This window comes from Trachurus japonicus, chromosome 3 (assembly GCF_045865225.1).
Source record: "Trachurus japonicus isolate A0001 chromosome 3, Traja_1.0".
Classification (NCBI taxonomy): domain Eukaryota; kingdom Metazoa; phylum Chordata; class Actinopteri; order Carangiformes; family Carangidae; genus Trachurus; species Trachurus japonicus.
In genome coordinates, this window is record NC_140909.1 from 39,902,846 (window position 1) to 39,919,765 (window position 16,920).

The 16,920-nt window shown below is 44.7% G+C and overlaps 1 protein-coding gene across 2 annotated transcripts in view; it reads left to right on the forward strand.

The window, feature by feature from the left end:
• The window catches only part of lrrk1 (leucine-rich repeat kinase 1), an 82,460-nt gene extending 66,113 nt beyond the window's left edge, over positions 1-16,347 (forward strand). For both annotated transcript variants that reach the window (XM_085772635.1, XM_085772639.1), the window contains exons 30-37: positions 1,211-1,362; positions 2,693-2,810; positions 5,666-5,782; positions 7,784-7,981; positions 8,086-8,300; positions 9,693-10,160; positions 11,776-11,877; positions 14,108-16,347. In XM_085772635.1, the coding sequence (XP_085628761.1) occupies positions 1,211-1,362; positions 2,693-2,810; positions 5,666-5,782; positions 7,784-7,981; positions 8,086-8,300; positions 9,693-10,160; positions 11,776-11,877; positions 14,108-14,285 (1,548 nt within the window). In that variant the 3' untranslated portion in view covers positions 14,286-16,347. The remainder of the gene's footprint in view (positions 1-1,210; positions 1,363-2,692; positions 2,811-5,665; positions 5,783-7,783; positions 7,982-8,085; positions 8,301-9,692; positions 10,161-11,775; positions 11,878-14,107) is intronic.
• Positions 16,348-16,920: the final 573 nt, after the last annotated feature.

Here is a 16,920-nt window from a genome sequence, read left to right on the forward strand (position 1 = left end):
CCCAATACACTTTATAAATAACACATGTCTGAAAAACCTGATTATAGAGCTTTGGACAGTGGACACACGATTGTTTGACATCTCTTCACGCCACTCTCTCTCTCTCTCTTTCAACAGACCTTAAAGGGATAATTCAACATTTTGACAAATTATCCCATTGCCATAATCCCAATGGTTTTAGGAGAAGATTTGTTACCTTTAATTGTTGGTGCAAGCTATTTTTAGAATGGCAGAGCAGAGCCACGAGCTGCTCAGAGCTACACTACGAAGGCTAATGGAATTTCTTGGTTTCCCTCATCAAACTCATCAAATACACAATCCAACAACTCCAAAACGTTACAAGACAGAGTTGTTTTCGAGGTGAATGCAGAGACTGCTTGCCGAAAAATATCATCGATGAATTTTCCTCGAAAACAACTCTGTCGTAATGTTCCGTTATTATCTCATAGCGTGGTGAATGTGGAGGTCACAACTTGTCCACCAGAGCGTTTTGAGTAGAGTTCTTGGATTGTGTATATGATGAGTTTGGTGAGGGAAACCAAGAAATCCCATTAGCCTCTGTAGCGTAGCTCTGAGCAGCTCACAGCTCTGCTCCGCCGTTCTAAAAATAGCTTGCACCGACAATTAAAGGTAACAAACCTACTGCTATGACTATAGGGATTATGGCAATGGGCCAATTTGCCAAAATGTTGAACTATCCCTTTAACCCTATACTAGCAGGTTTCAGGTTATTGAAGTAACATCAGGTGACCATGATGGTCACCTGGTAACAAGTTCACTTGTTACCAGGGTAAATTACCATGGCAACTGATGCTGACTACTTCATAGGACCAAATCAAAACTACTAACGAATCAGATCACTGAAAAGGGTGATGAATAATAACGATCAGCACATTCCTGAAAATCGGTGGCATGTTTCCGCTTACAGACATCACATGGTAAATGGTAAATGGACTTGCACTTATATAGCGCTTTTCTATTCACTTGGACCACTCAAAGCGCTTTACAGTGTAATGGTCGCATTCACCCTTTCACACACATTCATACAGCACTGTTCGTAGACAGCCTTTGGGAGATAATCATTCACACACATTCACACAGGGCAGGTGTGAGTCCCGCTCTACCACCTGAGCCACAGCCACCCATGCCATGGACATGTGTCCACTCTGTTATGATCAGATCACTGATGTGTTTGTGTGTGTGTGTACAGAGGCCAGTGGCCATGCAGTGTGTGAGGCAGATGCAGGAGCCCAGCTTCCCCTGCCTCAGGTATGTGCTGCCCTGTGACAGCCACTCGCAGCTCTTCCTGTCCCAGCTGCAGGGACACAGCGCCGTGTTCTGGAGCGGAGACAAGGATGACAGGTTGGTCTAAATGATAACTGCTTTTCTTTAACATGAAAAACTATTCTGCATTTAGTTTTGTTTCTTTATTTATGTTGATGCGATTTGAAACGGTTCTGAAACAGGGTATGAAAGTTGTGCTGCAGAAGGAGTTGAGCTTTTACACGTGTAATTGAATAAACATAGCAAAAACAAAAAAGACACTCAAAACATCAATAACAGCATCACAAACTACAAGCAGTTCAACAAAAACAGTTAAGAATAGATGCAACGGCTTAAAAATAGTCACAGCTCTGCTTTGCTTGTAGCCAACACTTAACCTTTGTTGTGAAGGAATCTGTGTCTGGAGATGATTCGATTTCAGTCGGTGATGTGATCCAGAGTTGACGGCTGATCGTCCACATGTAGATGGTGTGATATTTTACAGCTGCCATTCACCACACTCCTAGTTCCTCTGTTTCTGGATCTGTCTGTTGATACAAGTCAATAATGTGTGATGCAGCTGGAGGTAAAGGAGAAAAGAGCTCCTGCAAAAAAAGCAAGAACGTATTTATTCACTGCAGTGTCGGGTCGGTTTTCATAAGTCAACAACATTACAACAAAATGCAGAGTCTCACTGTAGCTTAGTAGTGGCTCATTAACACAACACACACACACACAGTGACTGCAACTTGTGTCCACTCCAGTGTAAAAAAAGCCATGAAGTAGCAGAAAGCCGGAAACAGAACAGCAACAGAAAGGTTTAAAATAAATTCATGAAAAAATACACATTTCTCTCTCAAAAAAAAACAATAAATGGCCTGTGTGTGTGTGTGTGTGTGTGTGTGTGTGTGTGTGTGTGTGTCTGTCTGTGTGTGTGTGTCTGTCTGTGTGTGTCTGTCTGTGTGTGTCTGTCTGTGTGTCTGTGTGTATCTCCGTTCAGTCTCATTAGCAGCAGACTGCTGAGCCGTCCACTCCTTGTCATGAAGCCTGCGTGAGCTGGTGCCAGGTGTGTGTTGGTGTGTGAGAGTGAAAGACCTGCTGTGGCTGCTGACATGGCGCTCAGTGGTCCAAGTGCACCAGTGTGTGTTTGTATGCAGGACAGCATCTCAGGCTGTTTGTGTGTATGTGTTGGTGTTCTCAGACCTTCCACTTGAAAGATGGCAGCACCTCTGTGATTTGTCTTCTCCTGCTGTCTGCTTGTTTACCATCAGTCATCCGCCATTCACCACAAAGGTTTTGACATATGGTGTTAGTGTACTGAGGAGTAATATAATATTTATAAACAATACTCCATGTTGATATGTTGTCCCACACCTAATATGTAGTGGTGTGTATATAATCTGAGTGTGTTTGTGTGTGTGTTGAGTAGGAACTACAGTGTGGTGAATGTGGAGAAGGGCCAGATGGAGGTGAAGAGGATGTCGTGTCCAGGCAGCAGGATCAGCTGTCAGATGAAGATGTGCAACACTCTGTGGGTGGCCACTGAGGTACACACCGCCCAGCACAACACCATCCAACACAACACTTAGCCCTCTTCTTCTTTACCTCACATGGTTGAGAATATCAAACATGGCATGAAAGGGGACATATTATGGAAATATCACTTTTTGAAGGCTCTTTAACACTAGAAGTGCCAGAATTCCAAACTTACTAGAACGGCCATAAGCGGTCAAAATGACCGTTTGATTCAAAACCTTGTCATCTCTCACAAAAAATACTAAGTTGAAAAGTTAATTAATTTATTGTGTTGTGATATCTTTTTTAAACAACATAACACCAACACATATATTTCAAAAAGGTAATAACTTAAACTAATTCACATTACAACAAAGAACAAACTCTGTCGCCTGGAACAAACTGACAACGATATGATCAGAAACTCTTTCAAGTCTGCGGACTGTCTGTGAAGACTGACGGGAGTGACGCAGACTTGATCCTCTGCTTCAGAGAGGGACAGCCTTGCACTGTCGGACCTGGTCTCTGCTCCGTGCTCCGTGTCCGTAACCCGGTCGGGACCGGACGGACTGGAGCACACAACGTGAAAATGCTCTGACATGAAGCGCTATAGCGTGCGCAACGGAGACAGAGCCAGGTCCGACCATAGACATGGGTCCGACAGCACAGTGAGGAGAGCATGTGATATGAGGAAGATGAAGATGAGCCAGAAATTATCGACCAGTCGACTTTACAGCCCTATACAGGACAGAATCTATCAGTGGGACATTATGCAGCTCAGCTGGTGATCAGGACAGGACAGCGGAGCTCACCTGGTGCGTCATGCAGCCGTCATATTTCTCTTCTCTTTATTTGCAGCCATTGTCTGAAGTCACTCCAATGTTGATAAATACAATCACTCGAGACCGGCACTTGACATAAACAATGGTAGGCTAGTTGCCGAGCAACCAAAATTGTAACATTAAGCGCGGGGAAATCCGTGCGGTCAGAATGACCGCGTATGGCCGAAATAGGTAAAAGTGACCATATTTTCTTTGCCTTTTGTGTGATTTATTTAAAAAAACATTTTGAATTAAAATACAGACACTTTTAGGAAAAGTCAGGTACCAGCAGGATTGTATGTTTTTTTTCAACAAAGTTATTGCACATATAAATATCAAAACGGTCAAAATGACTGCCATGGCCGTTCTAGTGTTAAAGCCCCTGTACAGACTTTTCATTTAGTGTTGATTTTGGCTTCCCCTGTGGACAAAAGCAGTGGTGTTTTGCCAGAATGAAGACTGCATTTCCCACTGTCGTGAAGACGTTTGTCTGGCCGGCGCGTGTAGATTTGTTTTGGAAATGTCAGAAAGAAGACGGGACTTGCTTTGAAAACTTTTTTTTTTTTTTTTAGCAGCTATCTGCAGTGATGAGCTAATGTATCTATTCGTATCGTTTCGTCAGTGGTCCGACCCGACCATGCCTTCCAGAGGTGTAGAATTAGACTACTTCGAAATAGCGTATCTTCACACTGATGGGCTCATTTGCTGTTGTAGGTAACAGAGACACATCAACAGAAACCAGAGACTTTTGCGTATCCAGTTAAAAGCTCCGTACCGGGGCTTTAACATTTAGGTGTTTGTCTTGCCTTCTTGTCCCCAAAATGTGAGAATTGACAAAAAAATATGTAATGTTCAGACTCCCTAGGTTGAAATCCATGTGGTTTTACCAGCTGTTCCCTCGGATGTCTTCCAGTGATGTAACTAGCTTTTGAATTTGCATAACCCCACCCCTACCTGGTACCAGTAGAAGGGGCGGGGCAAGCAGTGGTTCATTTGCATTTAAAGGGACAGACACTGAAACCAGCCGTTCTGAACAGGGCTGTTTTGAGAGGATGAAAAGAGCTGTGATGTTTGATCCTTGGGGGATCAAACATGTCACAGACATGTCTTTAAGACACCTGGGAACTATTTAGATTTGTGGAACGAGGGCAGAAATGTCTCCTTTAAATGTCTGATTTTTCTTTTCCAGAGAATTCATATCCTGCAAAACACCCGATCCACAGACAGCTGTAGCTGAAATTAGAGCAGTGTTCATGGAGGAGATGGTGTTTGTAATTCTCTAATTTATTGGATGTGAAGTGTTTGCATTTGAACACAATGTGTTTATATTCACAAATCCAATTCAAAAACCTTTCAAATGAGAAAACACAGTGATCAGAGCTCAGACTGGTGCTGTGCTATGTATGTACATTGTTGACACAGATTCAACACTGTATAATCCCCTGAATCCATAAATAGAATATAACCCTAACTCTAACCCTAACCCTATTACACTTAAGTTTCTATCATAATTTAAAACAATGGCTACTTAATAACCAAAAGTATCTTAGTACCTTTAAATGCATTAAATTAAATGTTAGGGAATATTTTAAGATCTTTATAATATGAAGCTGGGCATTTTAAAAAGTTTTACTGTATTTTGTATTTGTAAATGATTTAGTTTTTTCTTTTCACTGACCACACAGTATAGCGTACATCTTTTTCAAATGCATTGCACTTGACTTGGTCATTCTAAATGTGAAATGTGTGTGTCTGTATTGTCTCTGTGCTGTCCATTGTTTATTTGTGTCATTTTGTGTATCAGGTTTTCCTTTGTATTTTAGATTGTGGTGTGTGTCTGTTGTGTATTACATGTTGGGACTGCAGATGGAAATTAGCAGCTGACTAAATCTGGTGCAACCATCTCCTCATTTCTTGCAAATGATTAATATCATTGCACAATGTCCCTTAATAAACTAAATAAAAATAAAGAATAATATGAACAGGCAGGTCAAATGGAAAACACAATGATTCCTTGCTGTGTTCATTGTTGTTGTTTTTTTTTTGTGTGTGTGTTCGTCCCACAGGAGCAGGAAGTGTTCATCTACAGTCTGAAGGACATGTGTCCACTCAGTCAACCCCAGAGACAGTTCTCCTGTCCGGCCGTCATCACCTGCCTGTTTCCTGTCCCAGCATTAGAACAGGTCAGCTCACGTTCCCACACAACACACCCACACACACACACACACACACACACACAGAGGATGTTGTATCCTTGTCTGACGGGTCATCACTGTGTATGTCAGCGGTTTGAAAAGCTGACCTGTCAAGAAGTCAGAAGTTCCCCTAAAACGTTTGACTGCCGTAAACCCGACTGTGTGTGAGACACCAAAGGAAGGTTTTGTGGGAAAAGTTGTTTTATGGTCTGTACTGCTGTTCCCCCTCTGACCTCCGACCTCCGACCTTCTGCCAGGCCACATGTAAATGCTTTGACCTGGTTCACCTCTGAAGTGTAAATGATGGAATCCAGGTGTTATCAGGGCTTCATTCCCCAACCTGTACCGACTGGTCTGTATGAGTGGAAAGAAATATGATCTTGTTCTTTGCTATCAAGGACTGAATTTCAACGAGTGACCAGTGGTATAACAATATAAAAGTATCAAATACAGCTTGCATAGGCGCACTGAAACACCTGACTGATGAGGATGTGTTCTGAATGTGTTGGTGTCTTTTTGTGGCTGTGTGTGTTTCTCTAAGTTGCAGTGCTTTAAGCTCTCAGGGCCATTTGTCCTGGTTACTGCATGTAGGTTTATTGTAAGTACTGAAACGTATTCCTCCACTGAGCCTCAGAAGGGAACACTGTGGAGGGAAACATTTGTTCTAACAAAACTAAAAAGATGGCTTCAAACTGCTGAAGCTTCTTTTCAAAAAATAAAAAAAGATATTGGATTGTGCAGTTTCTGGGTTCTCTCGACTGTTTCTCTTTGAGGAGGTTTTTACAACATTTAACAGCGTTCCTATGCATCCTGGAAAACCTGGAAAACACATGAAAATTTAGAAAAAAAGTCAAATGTGATAAATAATTTTCCAGGACAACTCAAGCTTTTCTGGGACATCAGCTACCAGAGCTCTGTTTGACTTTTACAGACCCCACCAAGGATTTATTTTTTGAAAGAAGTGTCTAGTGAGAAAACTGGAGACTTTTAGTCGATGAGTGTTTCCAGTATTGGCTGCATGAGAGCATGAAGGTTTTCTCTGCTGAGTGACAGATGCATGGTTTAAAAACAAAAATGTTGTTCTATGATAAATTTGTAGTAATTTCTAAGCATGTACAGTAAGAGATTATTTCATAGATAAGTCAGAGCCATAGACTGTACGTCTTTAAATCAGACTTCTGGAGGTGAGAGAGGAATAAACAAACTGGTTAAATGTACAAAATAAGGGACAACTGTCGAAAAGAACACTTCTCCAAAACACAAATGGAAAAGTCTTGGAACACGATTTCAGGTAAAGAGTGGGAACCCTGTTTAAACGATGCAACATTAAAGGGATAGTTCAACATTTTGGCAAATTAGGCCATTGCTATAATCCCTATAGTCATAGCAGTAGGTTCGTTACCTTAAATTGTCGGTGCAAGCTATTTTTAGAATGGCAGAGCAGAGCCGCGAGCTGCTCAGAGCTACGCTACGGAGGCTAACAGGATTTCTTGGTTTCCCTCATCAAACTCATCAAATACACAATCCAACAACTCCAAAACGCTCTGGTGGACAAGTTGTGACCTGCACATTCACCACACTATGAGATAATAATGGAACGTTACGAGACTGAGTTGTTTTCAAGGTCTTTCAAGCTGTCTCTGTATTTACCTCAAAAACAACTCGTAACGTTCCGTTATTATCTCATAGCGTGGTGACTGTGCAGGTCACAACTTGTCCACCAGAGCGTTTTGGAGTTGTTGGATTGTGTATTTGATGAGTTTGATGAGGGAAACCAAGAAATCCCATTAGCCTCCGTAGCGTAGCTCTGAGCAGCTCGCGGCTCTGCTCCGCCATCCTAAAAATAGCTTGCACTGACAATTAAAGGTAACGAACCTACTGCTATGACTATAGCGATTATGGCAATGGGCCAGTTTGCCAAAATGTTGAACTATCCCTTTAAATCATTCACATGAATAAAATGTAGAATTTGTAAATCTTCCTCACCAGAGTCTGGCCCGAGTGTTTGCTGGGATGTCTGACGGCCTGGTGGCGGTGTACAGCCTGGTGGACGACCTTCCTCTGGAGGGGGAGACCTACCTGTGTTCACACACCCTCAACAAAACAGTGTTTGGTCTGAAGGACTCGGACCCCCGGCAGAGACCCTACCCAGTCAGGAGCATGGCTCTGGTCAGCAGTGGCTCCCAGGTGAGCAGAGAATCAGTCCCAACTTCAGGAAGAGAGAAGTTGTCACCACCTCACGTTAACACTGCGTCCTCCTGTCCCTCCTGTCCCTCCTGTGTGTGTCTCAGTTATGGTTCTCCAACGGTCCAGGTCTGCTTGTCATCGACTGTCTGAGCCTCACGGCTGTTCACAGGCTGGAGCCCTACAGCCCGCCGTCTTCCATCATATCCATGGCGACCAGCTTCAGTCTGTGGGGAGAGGAGGCAGTCTGGACCCTGGACGACCACACCAACACGCTGCTGCTGTACCACGCCGCCTCCTACCAGCTCTGTGCCAAGTACTGGTGAGTGGAGCTGTACAGCAGTGATTCCCAACCAAGGGTACACAAGCACATGGCAGGGGGGACGTGGAAACATTTAGGGGCCGTGTCCACCAAACGCGTTTTTAGCGCTCTTAGAGCTGCTTTCCCAGCGCTTGGCGCTCTCTCTCTCCCTCGTCAGAATGCCGCTGTTGCTAGGTTAGAAACGAGTCCTCTGACACTTCCATGTTCCTGCCTTGTTTAATGTAAACACTACAACGAGTGTCAGAAATACACAATAACATTAGCGGCAGCTTTTGACATGGACCCTGAGGTCGGCCTACCTTCAATACAAGTGTGGGTCATGATATAAACTGAGCCACGTCTCCGGTTGTGTTGCTGTCGGTAACGTATGTCCCGCCCCTTCTTCATTCTGATTGGTCACTGCGGGGAAAAGTGACATTGACGAGCGACAAAAAGAAGCAAGCGCCGAGGGCGTTTTTCCGCCGAGGGCGCTGAGCGCTGTGAGCGCCCAACTCAATAGGGTTTGAATGGAAAGTAGACGCCCAGAGCGCTAAAAACATGTCACGGCCCCTTATTAGTTTATTTCCAAGATGATAAGTAGATATTCCCAGTCATTTCATAAGCCCGTTACTAAAATGCTACGTGCGCCAACTAGCTCCCCCAGAAAACAACAACTTGAAGCACAACTCTGTTCAGGGTTGTCAAAAGTATCGATGCTAAAACAGTATATCTGGATAGTGTACAATACTGATTTCCAAAAGTATGGCGTGGAGAGAGGAGAAGAAGTACGCTCCCAGTGCGACCAGCAAAGCACCTGAGAAGGCGTGCGCAGTGCGAGTGCTCAGCTTCCGCGGGCAGTGCGTCCAGGGTGTTAGACCTACAATTGTAAAGTTGATTCATACTGTGGTGTGCTTTTATGAAATTATGTACTTGAATGGGTGATGTGTGAAGTACAGTTATTGCTGTAGGCTATTTTATATTTTTCTATCCTTGAAATGTTTTTTATTGTGTCACTATGTGTTCTGTTGTTGTGAGACATGTCTATGGTGAAACCAAAGAGGAATTTCCACTCAATGGATAATAAAGTTACGTAAATCGTAAAACATGTATGAGTGATGGGGGACTCATGGTCTGACAAAAAGGCTCAGGGGTTGCACAAGACAAAAAAGGTTTGTGCTTCGGGTCAAGTAAAATGAATTTATACTCTGACTTCATGTTAACGGGATCATATAGTGGAGGTGAGTGGAGCAGTGGACTGGCTCATATTACTGAATGACTTCAGGTGTATCACACATATATATCAGTTTTCACATAGTGTAGGTGAACTAAATGGCGAGCGTCCTAATGCAATCCACTCTGAACAGGAGACAAAAAGTTTCAATGTCTGTTTCTGACTTCCTGTTGTTGTTTCAGCTGCAGGGACAGCAGTCCTCTACGAGACACCTTCACTGTGCAGCATCCGGCGGGGGTTACCACGGCGACAGCCACAGACCTCGAGACAACGGACCAGGAGGAGAAGCTGGAACTGACCAATGGAGACGTGACGCTGATCTACAGCAAGGAGGCGGGCACTCAGATCATCCAGCACCAGGACTCACTGATGGACTACTGCTCCATCTCGTCCAGCTGCTCCCTGGAGCCCCCGGCCTCCGACTGCTCCAGCACCGCTGACAGCAGCTCATTAGCCACCCACAGCGGCACGCAGCGTCCACTCCCGCCGCCACCGCCACCAGCTGACCGGGAAAGGCCGGGCAGCGACCAGGACCAGCAGGCGTCCATCAGCCCTGATCCCGTGGACTCTGAAGAGACAGGCAACCCCACGGTGCCCGAGCTGCAGGCCTTCAAGGTGCTGACGGTGGAGGGAACTCTGTGGATCCCCAGGTACAGCATGCTGAGCAGCACATGTGAATGTGAAGATGATGCAGTGTGAATAGGGACAGAGCAAAGAAACACAATAACACATGTTAACATCAGCATTTTAAAGAGCTGGTGACACGGAGCTTTCCTGTTTCCAATTGTAAGTTAGAGCAGCTTTCCCCGAGCAACCCTCTGCTGTCAGACACACAAACACATTTGCATAACAATTTGCATCAGCTCAACCAGATAAAAGGTGCCAGAATACACAATGTCTCTTTTTGGGTGCTTGGATGCGTGTGTGTGTGTGTGTGTGTGTGTGTGTGTACTGAGCCCCTCATCACCCAGAGAGCAGATGAACACAACAATAAATGATGTATGGAAAATAAATATTTGCAGATTAACAGTGATTGGTGAGTCATTGCTGCACCAATAATAAAAACATTACTAATCATAATCAACTTTATTTAATTGCACTATTCATAACAATGTTTACAAAGAGCTTTAGAGAAAGATAAAAGAAGGAATTGGAACTGATCAAAGAGCAGAAGTAAGTTACATGAAAATATTGATTACCTGTAACATGGGAGAAGAAATCACACAGATTTTAGTGTTTATTGTTATTATATATTTCCTTTCTGCCCTTTTAAATTACCCCTTAGGGACAAATAAAGTGATTTGAATTGAACTGAATTGAAAAATAAATGAATAAATAGACAACACACAACAACAACAACAACAACATATCATTCATATAATCTTTCCAATAAAAGAATGTTGACCAACCATTTAAAGGGATAGTTCAATATTTTGGCAAATTGGCCCATTGCCATAATCCCAATAGTTTTAGCAGTAGGTTCATTACCTTTAATTGTCGGTGCAAACTATTTTTAGAACGGCGGAGCAGAGCCGTGAGCTGCTCAGAGCTACGCTACGGAGGCTAATGGGATTTCTTGGTTTCCCTCATCAAATTCATCAAATACACAATCCAACAACTCCAAAACGCTCTGGTGGACAAGTTGTGACCTGCACATTCACCACGCTATGAGATAATAATGAAACGTTACGAGACAGAGTTGTTATCAAGGTAAATATATGTGATATGATGCGCGATCCCGTCTCTGCATTTACCTCAAAAACAACTCTGTCTGGTAACGTTCTGTTATTATCTCATAGCGTGGTGAATGTGCAGGTCACAACTTGTCCACCAGAGCGTTTTGGAGTTGTTGGATTGTGTATTTGATGAGTTTGATGAGGGAAACCAAGAAATCCCATTAACCTCCGTAGCGTAGGTCTGAGCAGCTCGCGGCTCTGCTCCGCCGTTCTAAAAATAGCTTGCACCAACAATTAAAGTGCTGCTGTACTGCTATGACTATAGGGATTATAGCAATGGGCACATTTGCCAAAATGTTGAACTATCCCTTTAATATTATGAGGCAGCTGCTGTATGTTACAGATTTAAAAGAGAAAGCAGCCTGGTAGCAGCCCCGGCCCAGGAGGTTTGGAAAAATAATTAGATAAACTCACCGTGTTGTGCGTGCAGTGAAATCTGATTTACATACATTCCTGTAGATAGTGAAGATACAGTAGATACAGTGAAACGGCCTTGTTAACGTGTGTGACGTGTGTTATCGTCGGGCAGGCGGGGAGGTGACGTGATGGTCGTCGAGATACAGTCCCATGGCGACCAGCTGAGGGGGCGTGTCATCGCTGTCCTCAGTCCACCTGGATGTTCCTCTTTAGGGTGAGTTCACTTGCTGGTAAGAATAATGTACTTGTTGTTTGGGAGTGCTGTTTAACTCACTGGGTTGAGCAGGCGCCCCATATGCAGAGATTACAGTCCTCGTCGCAGCCGGCCCTGGTTCGAATCCCCCGGTGTTCACTTTGCTGCTTGTCATTTCTCCGCTCTCTGTCTCCCCATTTCCTGTCTGTCTCTACTGTCCTGTCAGTTAATGGATAGAAAATAATGTTGTTCAGCCATAAACACGACAGTTCATGTTTGTTCTTGCAGCACTGGCTTGAATCAGTGATGTAATGATGTCACCTGTTTATTTTATGAGACGGACATTGAAACTGAATTTAAATTTATGTTTTTATAAAATGCCTTATTTTTCTTTCCTCTTCAACTTTATCCTAGGAGAATTTTTTCTTTTTTGAATGACTCATTTAACTGATCCACATTAGCCTTGGAGTCATGAAGTTTTGTGAAACCATATAATGAGGGATTCAATAATGCAGCTTAAATGAGCTGGAAAAACAACAATAAAAAACAATCACATCATGAGGTATCTGTTAAATGTCCGTGCAGGCAGTTTGTGGCATCAGTAGAAAACCACAGTGATTTTCACGTGGGTGAATTTGCACCTTCCACTGAGCTGCTGTCCCCAGCGGTCCTCGATAAGAGGAGAGCGCTACATGGTGATGAAGCTCAGCCGTGGCAGGGTTCTCAGTGGGCGCCGCTCTGTGTAGGAGGTGAAGTATGACCATGTTCAGAGGGTGCAGCGGGGGTCTTTGATCCGCTACGGAATGAATCAGACGCAAACTGGCTGCAGCTCGGAGCCAAGTTTGAATTTGAGGGCTGGTGTTTATGTGGAGGTTCTGGTTCACCAAACAAAATAACAGCGTGCGTATAAAACACAGAGACCCGCAGCTCGTGCACAAACAGGCTGCTCATCTATTTGTTGGTTTAACTTGTGTTTATTATACTGTATATGTGTGATATATGTGTTGTTTGGCTCCAGGAACTATTGCTTCCTAACATTAAAAACCAATTTATTCCTCTGAGCTGCACAGAGCCGGTGCAGGTTGAACAAGCTGCATGTGAATCCACCGACGCAGCCTCAATAAAGCGCAGCGGCGTCCTTCATCATGCGCTCACGGAGCTTCGCTGAGTCTGTAATTATTTCTGTAAAGCCGCCAGCAGCTGGTCCCCAACAGAAAGGACTTCTGTGTGAGCCTCAGCAGAGAGGCCTGGTCCTTTTAGCAACAGGCAATAAAAGAACCACCTAGAACAGGGCCTTTAATAAGCAGTTATTACATGGTGCACCTGTAACGCAGGCGACATGGCAGGAGGTCACAGCCGAGGTCGATGGGAGGGGGTCGCTGGGCCCGAGGGCCTCGGTTTGTAGTTGTGATCATCAGGGGGCGTAAAGCAGCTTCACATGTAACGTTTCAACCCTGAGCTATTGTTTAATGCAGTGGTTCTCAAAGTGGGGTCCAGGGACCTCCAGGGGTCCTTGAGGGGGTTAAAGGGGGTCCCCGATTTTTTCTTGAAATGTTACCACTTTATTTTTTCCAGAAATTTCTCAAAATTTTTCACAGATTTCACGCCATTGGCCCTAATTTGAACGTACATTGACTAAAAAAAGTAATGTTATTTTGTCTCAGAACAAATATTTGTGTATTTCTGGTGTTTGTTTCAAAATGTTGTCCAATGGGGGCTAATCTGTGTCAGTTTAGGGATCCTTAACCACTGGTTTAATGAGTCTGTCAGTGTGTGTGGGTGTGTGTGTCGTCCTGAGTATCACAGGAGGTGAACATCAGAGAGGATAATGATACACCTCCGACACACCAAACAACAATGGAACAACATAATTCCGGGTTGTTTCCCAGTGATACATGGGTGAGGGAGCTCAGGATCCAAGGTCACCAGAAGCTCTCCTTCCTCCCAAGATGCTTTGTGTCACAGTCTTCATAAATTAGACCGAGTTCAAAAAGTAGATGTCGTCTTTTTTTCTTCTTTTTTTTCTCTTTTTCAGCAGCTCTTAAACAAACAGTAACCTCTGTGCTGACAGTGTGCTCAGTGTCCTCCACCAGTCGCTCCCTAGAACTGCCCACTGGCTTCCAGGAAAAGCTAATTACAGTGCACAGAGATGTCCCACCAACTTTAGCTCTCTCTCTCTCTGCTACTCGCAAAAATCGATCTCCTTCCCTCCGTCCCTCACTCTCACTCTCTCTCTCTCCCTTTCTCTCAGGATCCTGGAGGAGGCGGCACTAGTGGCAAAGGACACAGTTGTATGTGGCTTTCATAAGGAAAACATGGAGTGGTGCCTGTGTGTCTGGAGGGGCTGGGGCTGCCGCGAGCTGGAAGTCTTCTACCAGTCCTACGAGGAGCTGGGCCGCTTGGAGACCAGCATGAGGAAAAGAAGGTAGCCGTTGTGCTGCGGCGGGGCGCGGGGCACCAGAATCGCAGCTCTGTGCGCAGCGGGGGCGAGCCAAAGGGAATACATGGCCCACAGACTGCCAGTGTTCGGAGCAGGGGGTGGCCAAATGCTGACATCAGGGCAACGTAGGAGGAGGAGGAGTGGGGGTGGGGGTGGGGGCGGGGGCTCTGCTATAAGGGCCCAGCCTCAAGCTGTGCACAGCAGTTATATCCCCTCGCTACATACCTCAGCACCAATAATATGTTAAGGCTGAATCATTAATCTCACTGCAGACGTGAAAAAGCCACAAAGCTGAGTCACAGACGGAGGCTGCCAGAACAAAAACTTCACTCAGTGAGCTCTTAATTGCATTTTCATATTGAGCGCTATATACCATATTTGGCTACTGGCAGCCGACTGTGGACCCAGTTCAAGATGTGGTGGACCGAGTCTGGTTCCAGCTGCTGCTCTGCTCTATTGTTTATTCTTTGTCTATTTCAGTCTTCCCTCATTTAACCGTTCCAGCTCCTTCGCCTCAGGAGGACGGGGACGAGTCGGCGGGACTTTTTTTTTTTTTAAATGAACCGGAGCTGCTGGTAAACAGCTGTGTGTGTGTGTATGGAGACAGACAGCAGATAGTGGAGGGGTAGATGGCAGCGACACTCACACTCTCAGAACACAGTGTTCCCCCCCTGTTCTCCAGTGTATCTCAGCACTAAACCGTGCCATATGAGTGTGCATGCCAGCCGCAGCTTCCCGCTGTTACCAGAGCGGCCTGCAAGCGAGCAACTAACATCTGCGCTCCGTGCAACATTATGCAACGCACTAGTTGTTCTCAGCTTTTTTTTTTTTTTTTTTTTTTGCCATTCAAGCTTAGTGCTTCTGGCAGGTCCTCACAGATACGACACTTTGTTCTTGAACAAAGCTCAGACTTGCAGGGCTCTCCTCACTCCTTCAGTAGGAAAATGTTCTCTCTTTCTTTTCTTTTTTTTTTTTGTTGTTGGGTCATTTTCCCTGTCGCCGCTGCCCTGCCTTTCCCTTCACAGGATTCACATTATCCTCACATGCATGAGGAATTCAAAGGAAATGAAGAGGCGCATACTGAACATGACGCAGAAGACGGAGGCCGTGCGCATTTTGGAACGCAGCGTAGAGGACGACGTTAGTTCAGTTCCACCACGGCCCCTTCAGCTGCAGTGTGTGTGTGTGCTGTGAACAGACGACACCAGTTGTTCTGATTCAGCCAGGACAGGAACCTTTAAAGTCCATTCACTCCGTCCCCTCATGAGGCTCTGACCTCGAGTTAACAGCTCATCACAGGAGCGTTGTTGTTGTTCAGGGTGACAGGAAACACGGACTAGGCCTCTGAGTTGCACATGTTCCTGGAACAGCGTCTGAGACTCACAGGTCAGGCTGTGTTACCACATGAGTCACAGACTTGTTCAGATGGACCATATACGTGAGCGAATGCATTTGCTCCCGCTTCCCTTCGTGGCATTCGTGCGACCGGGAGCCCTCTCCTCTCCACGAGACGAGATCCAATTTGATCCACTACGGTTTTAGTTCACACGGGACTTTTCATTCAGCTGTTCAGACCAAAACATCTGGATTATCACCAAAGATGACTGAGGCATTAGATACTGTCATCACTGTACTGATCCAACTGGGAGGTCACATGTTTTTATATCAGTAATCTCTGCAGGAGGAGAAGGAGGAGGAGGACACACAGGAGAGAATCAACCTGAGTGAATGAGTCACATTATTTTATCTGATGCTTGGTGAAGTCATTTTTATATGAGACATTGAAGATTCATGCACACGTTGCCATTGACGACAGGGTGAAGGCACTGTACAGATTTTTTTTTAAAACATGTTCCTCTTTTGATTTTAATCAGCACATTTTCATTTTCATCAGCCACCACCAGTAAAGATGTGTATATAGTCTGTAACGGCCTCGGAGCAAAGTGGAGCTTATTTATTTATCAGGATGTATAATGAGAGTCTATTGCAATGGGACTAGCTGTGTAATCACTGTACAATACGGTTCTGAATAAAGTTCTTATGATAATTTGTGAAAATTGTCCAAGTCATTGAGACAGACGGAAACCTCACTTCACTCCCGCCTTCATCTTCTGAGACGGAGACAGAGACGCCTCTTCTGATGAAGTGATGATGACAGATGGAGGAGGAAGTGGATAACGAGGCTCCTGCTCAGCGTGAGGGACATGAGGAGGCGTCTCGATCAGAGAAGCTTCCTGATGATTGAAGGGGAGTGGGGAGGGGTGGGGGGGAGGGGTCTGCCTCGACAGGTTTGAGAGGAGAAAGGAGAGCATGGAAAGCAGTATACTGATGACAATGCTGGAAATGACACACTGATCCTGTGAGTGCTGTTAGTGGTGTAACTAGACTGACAGTCGAAACAATAGAAAGTAGTAGAAACAATAGATAATGATACACAAGTGTTTATATTTAACCTTTCACTACCACTCTGGAAAGAAAATACAGCCCCGTTTCTAAAACAGTAATGGATGTGAGGTGTAAATAGAAACCGAATGGGAACAAAGAAATCTCAAATGTTGAAAGTGAGGAGTGTCGTAGTGTTTTCAAGATTTTTTGCCCATTTTGAATTTGATGGCAACCACACA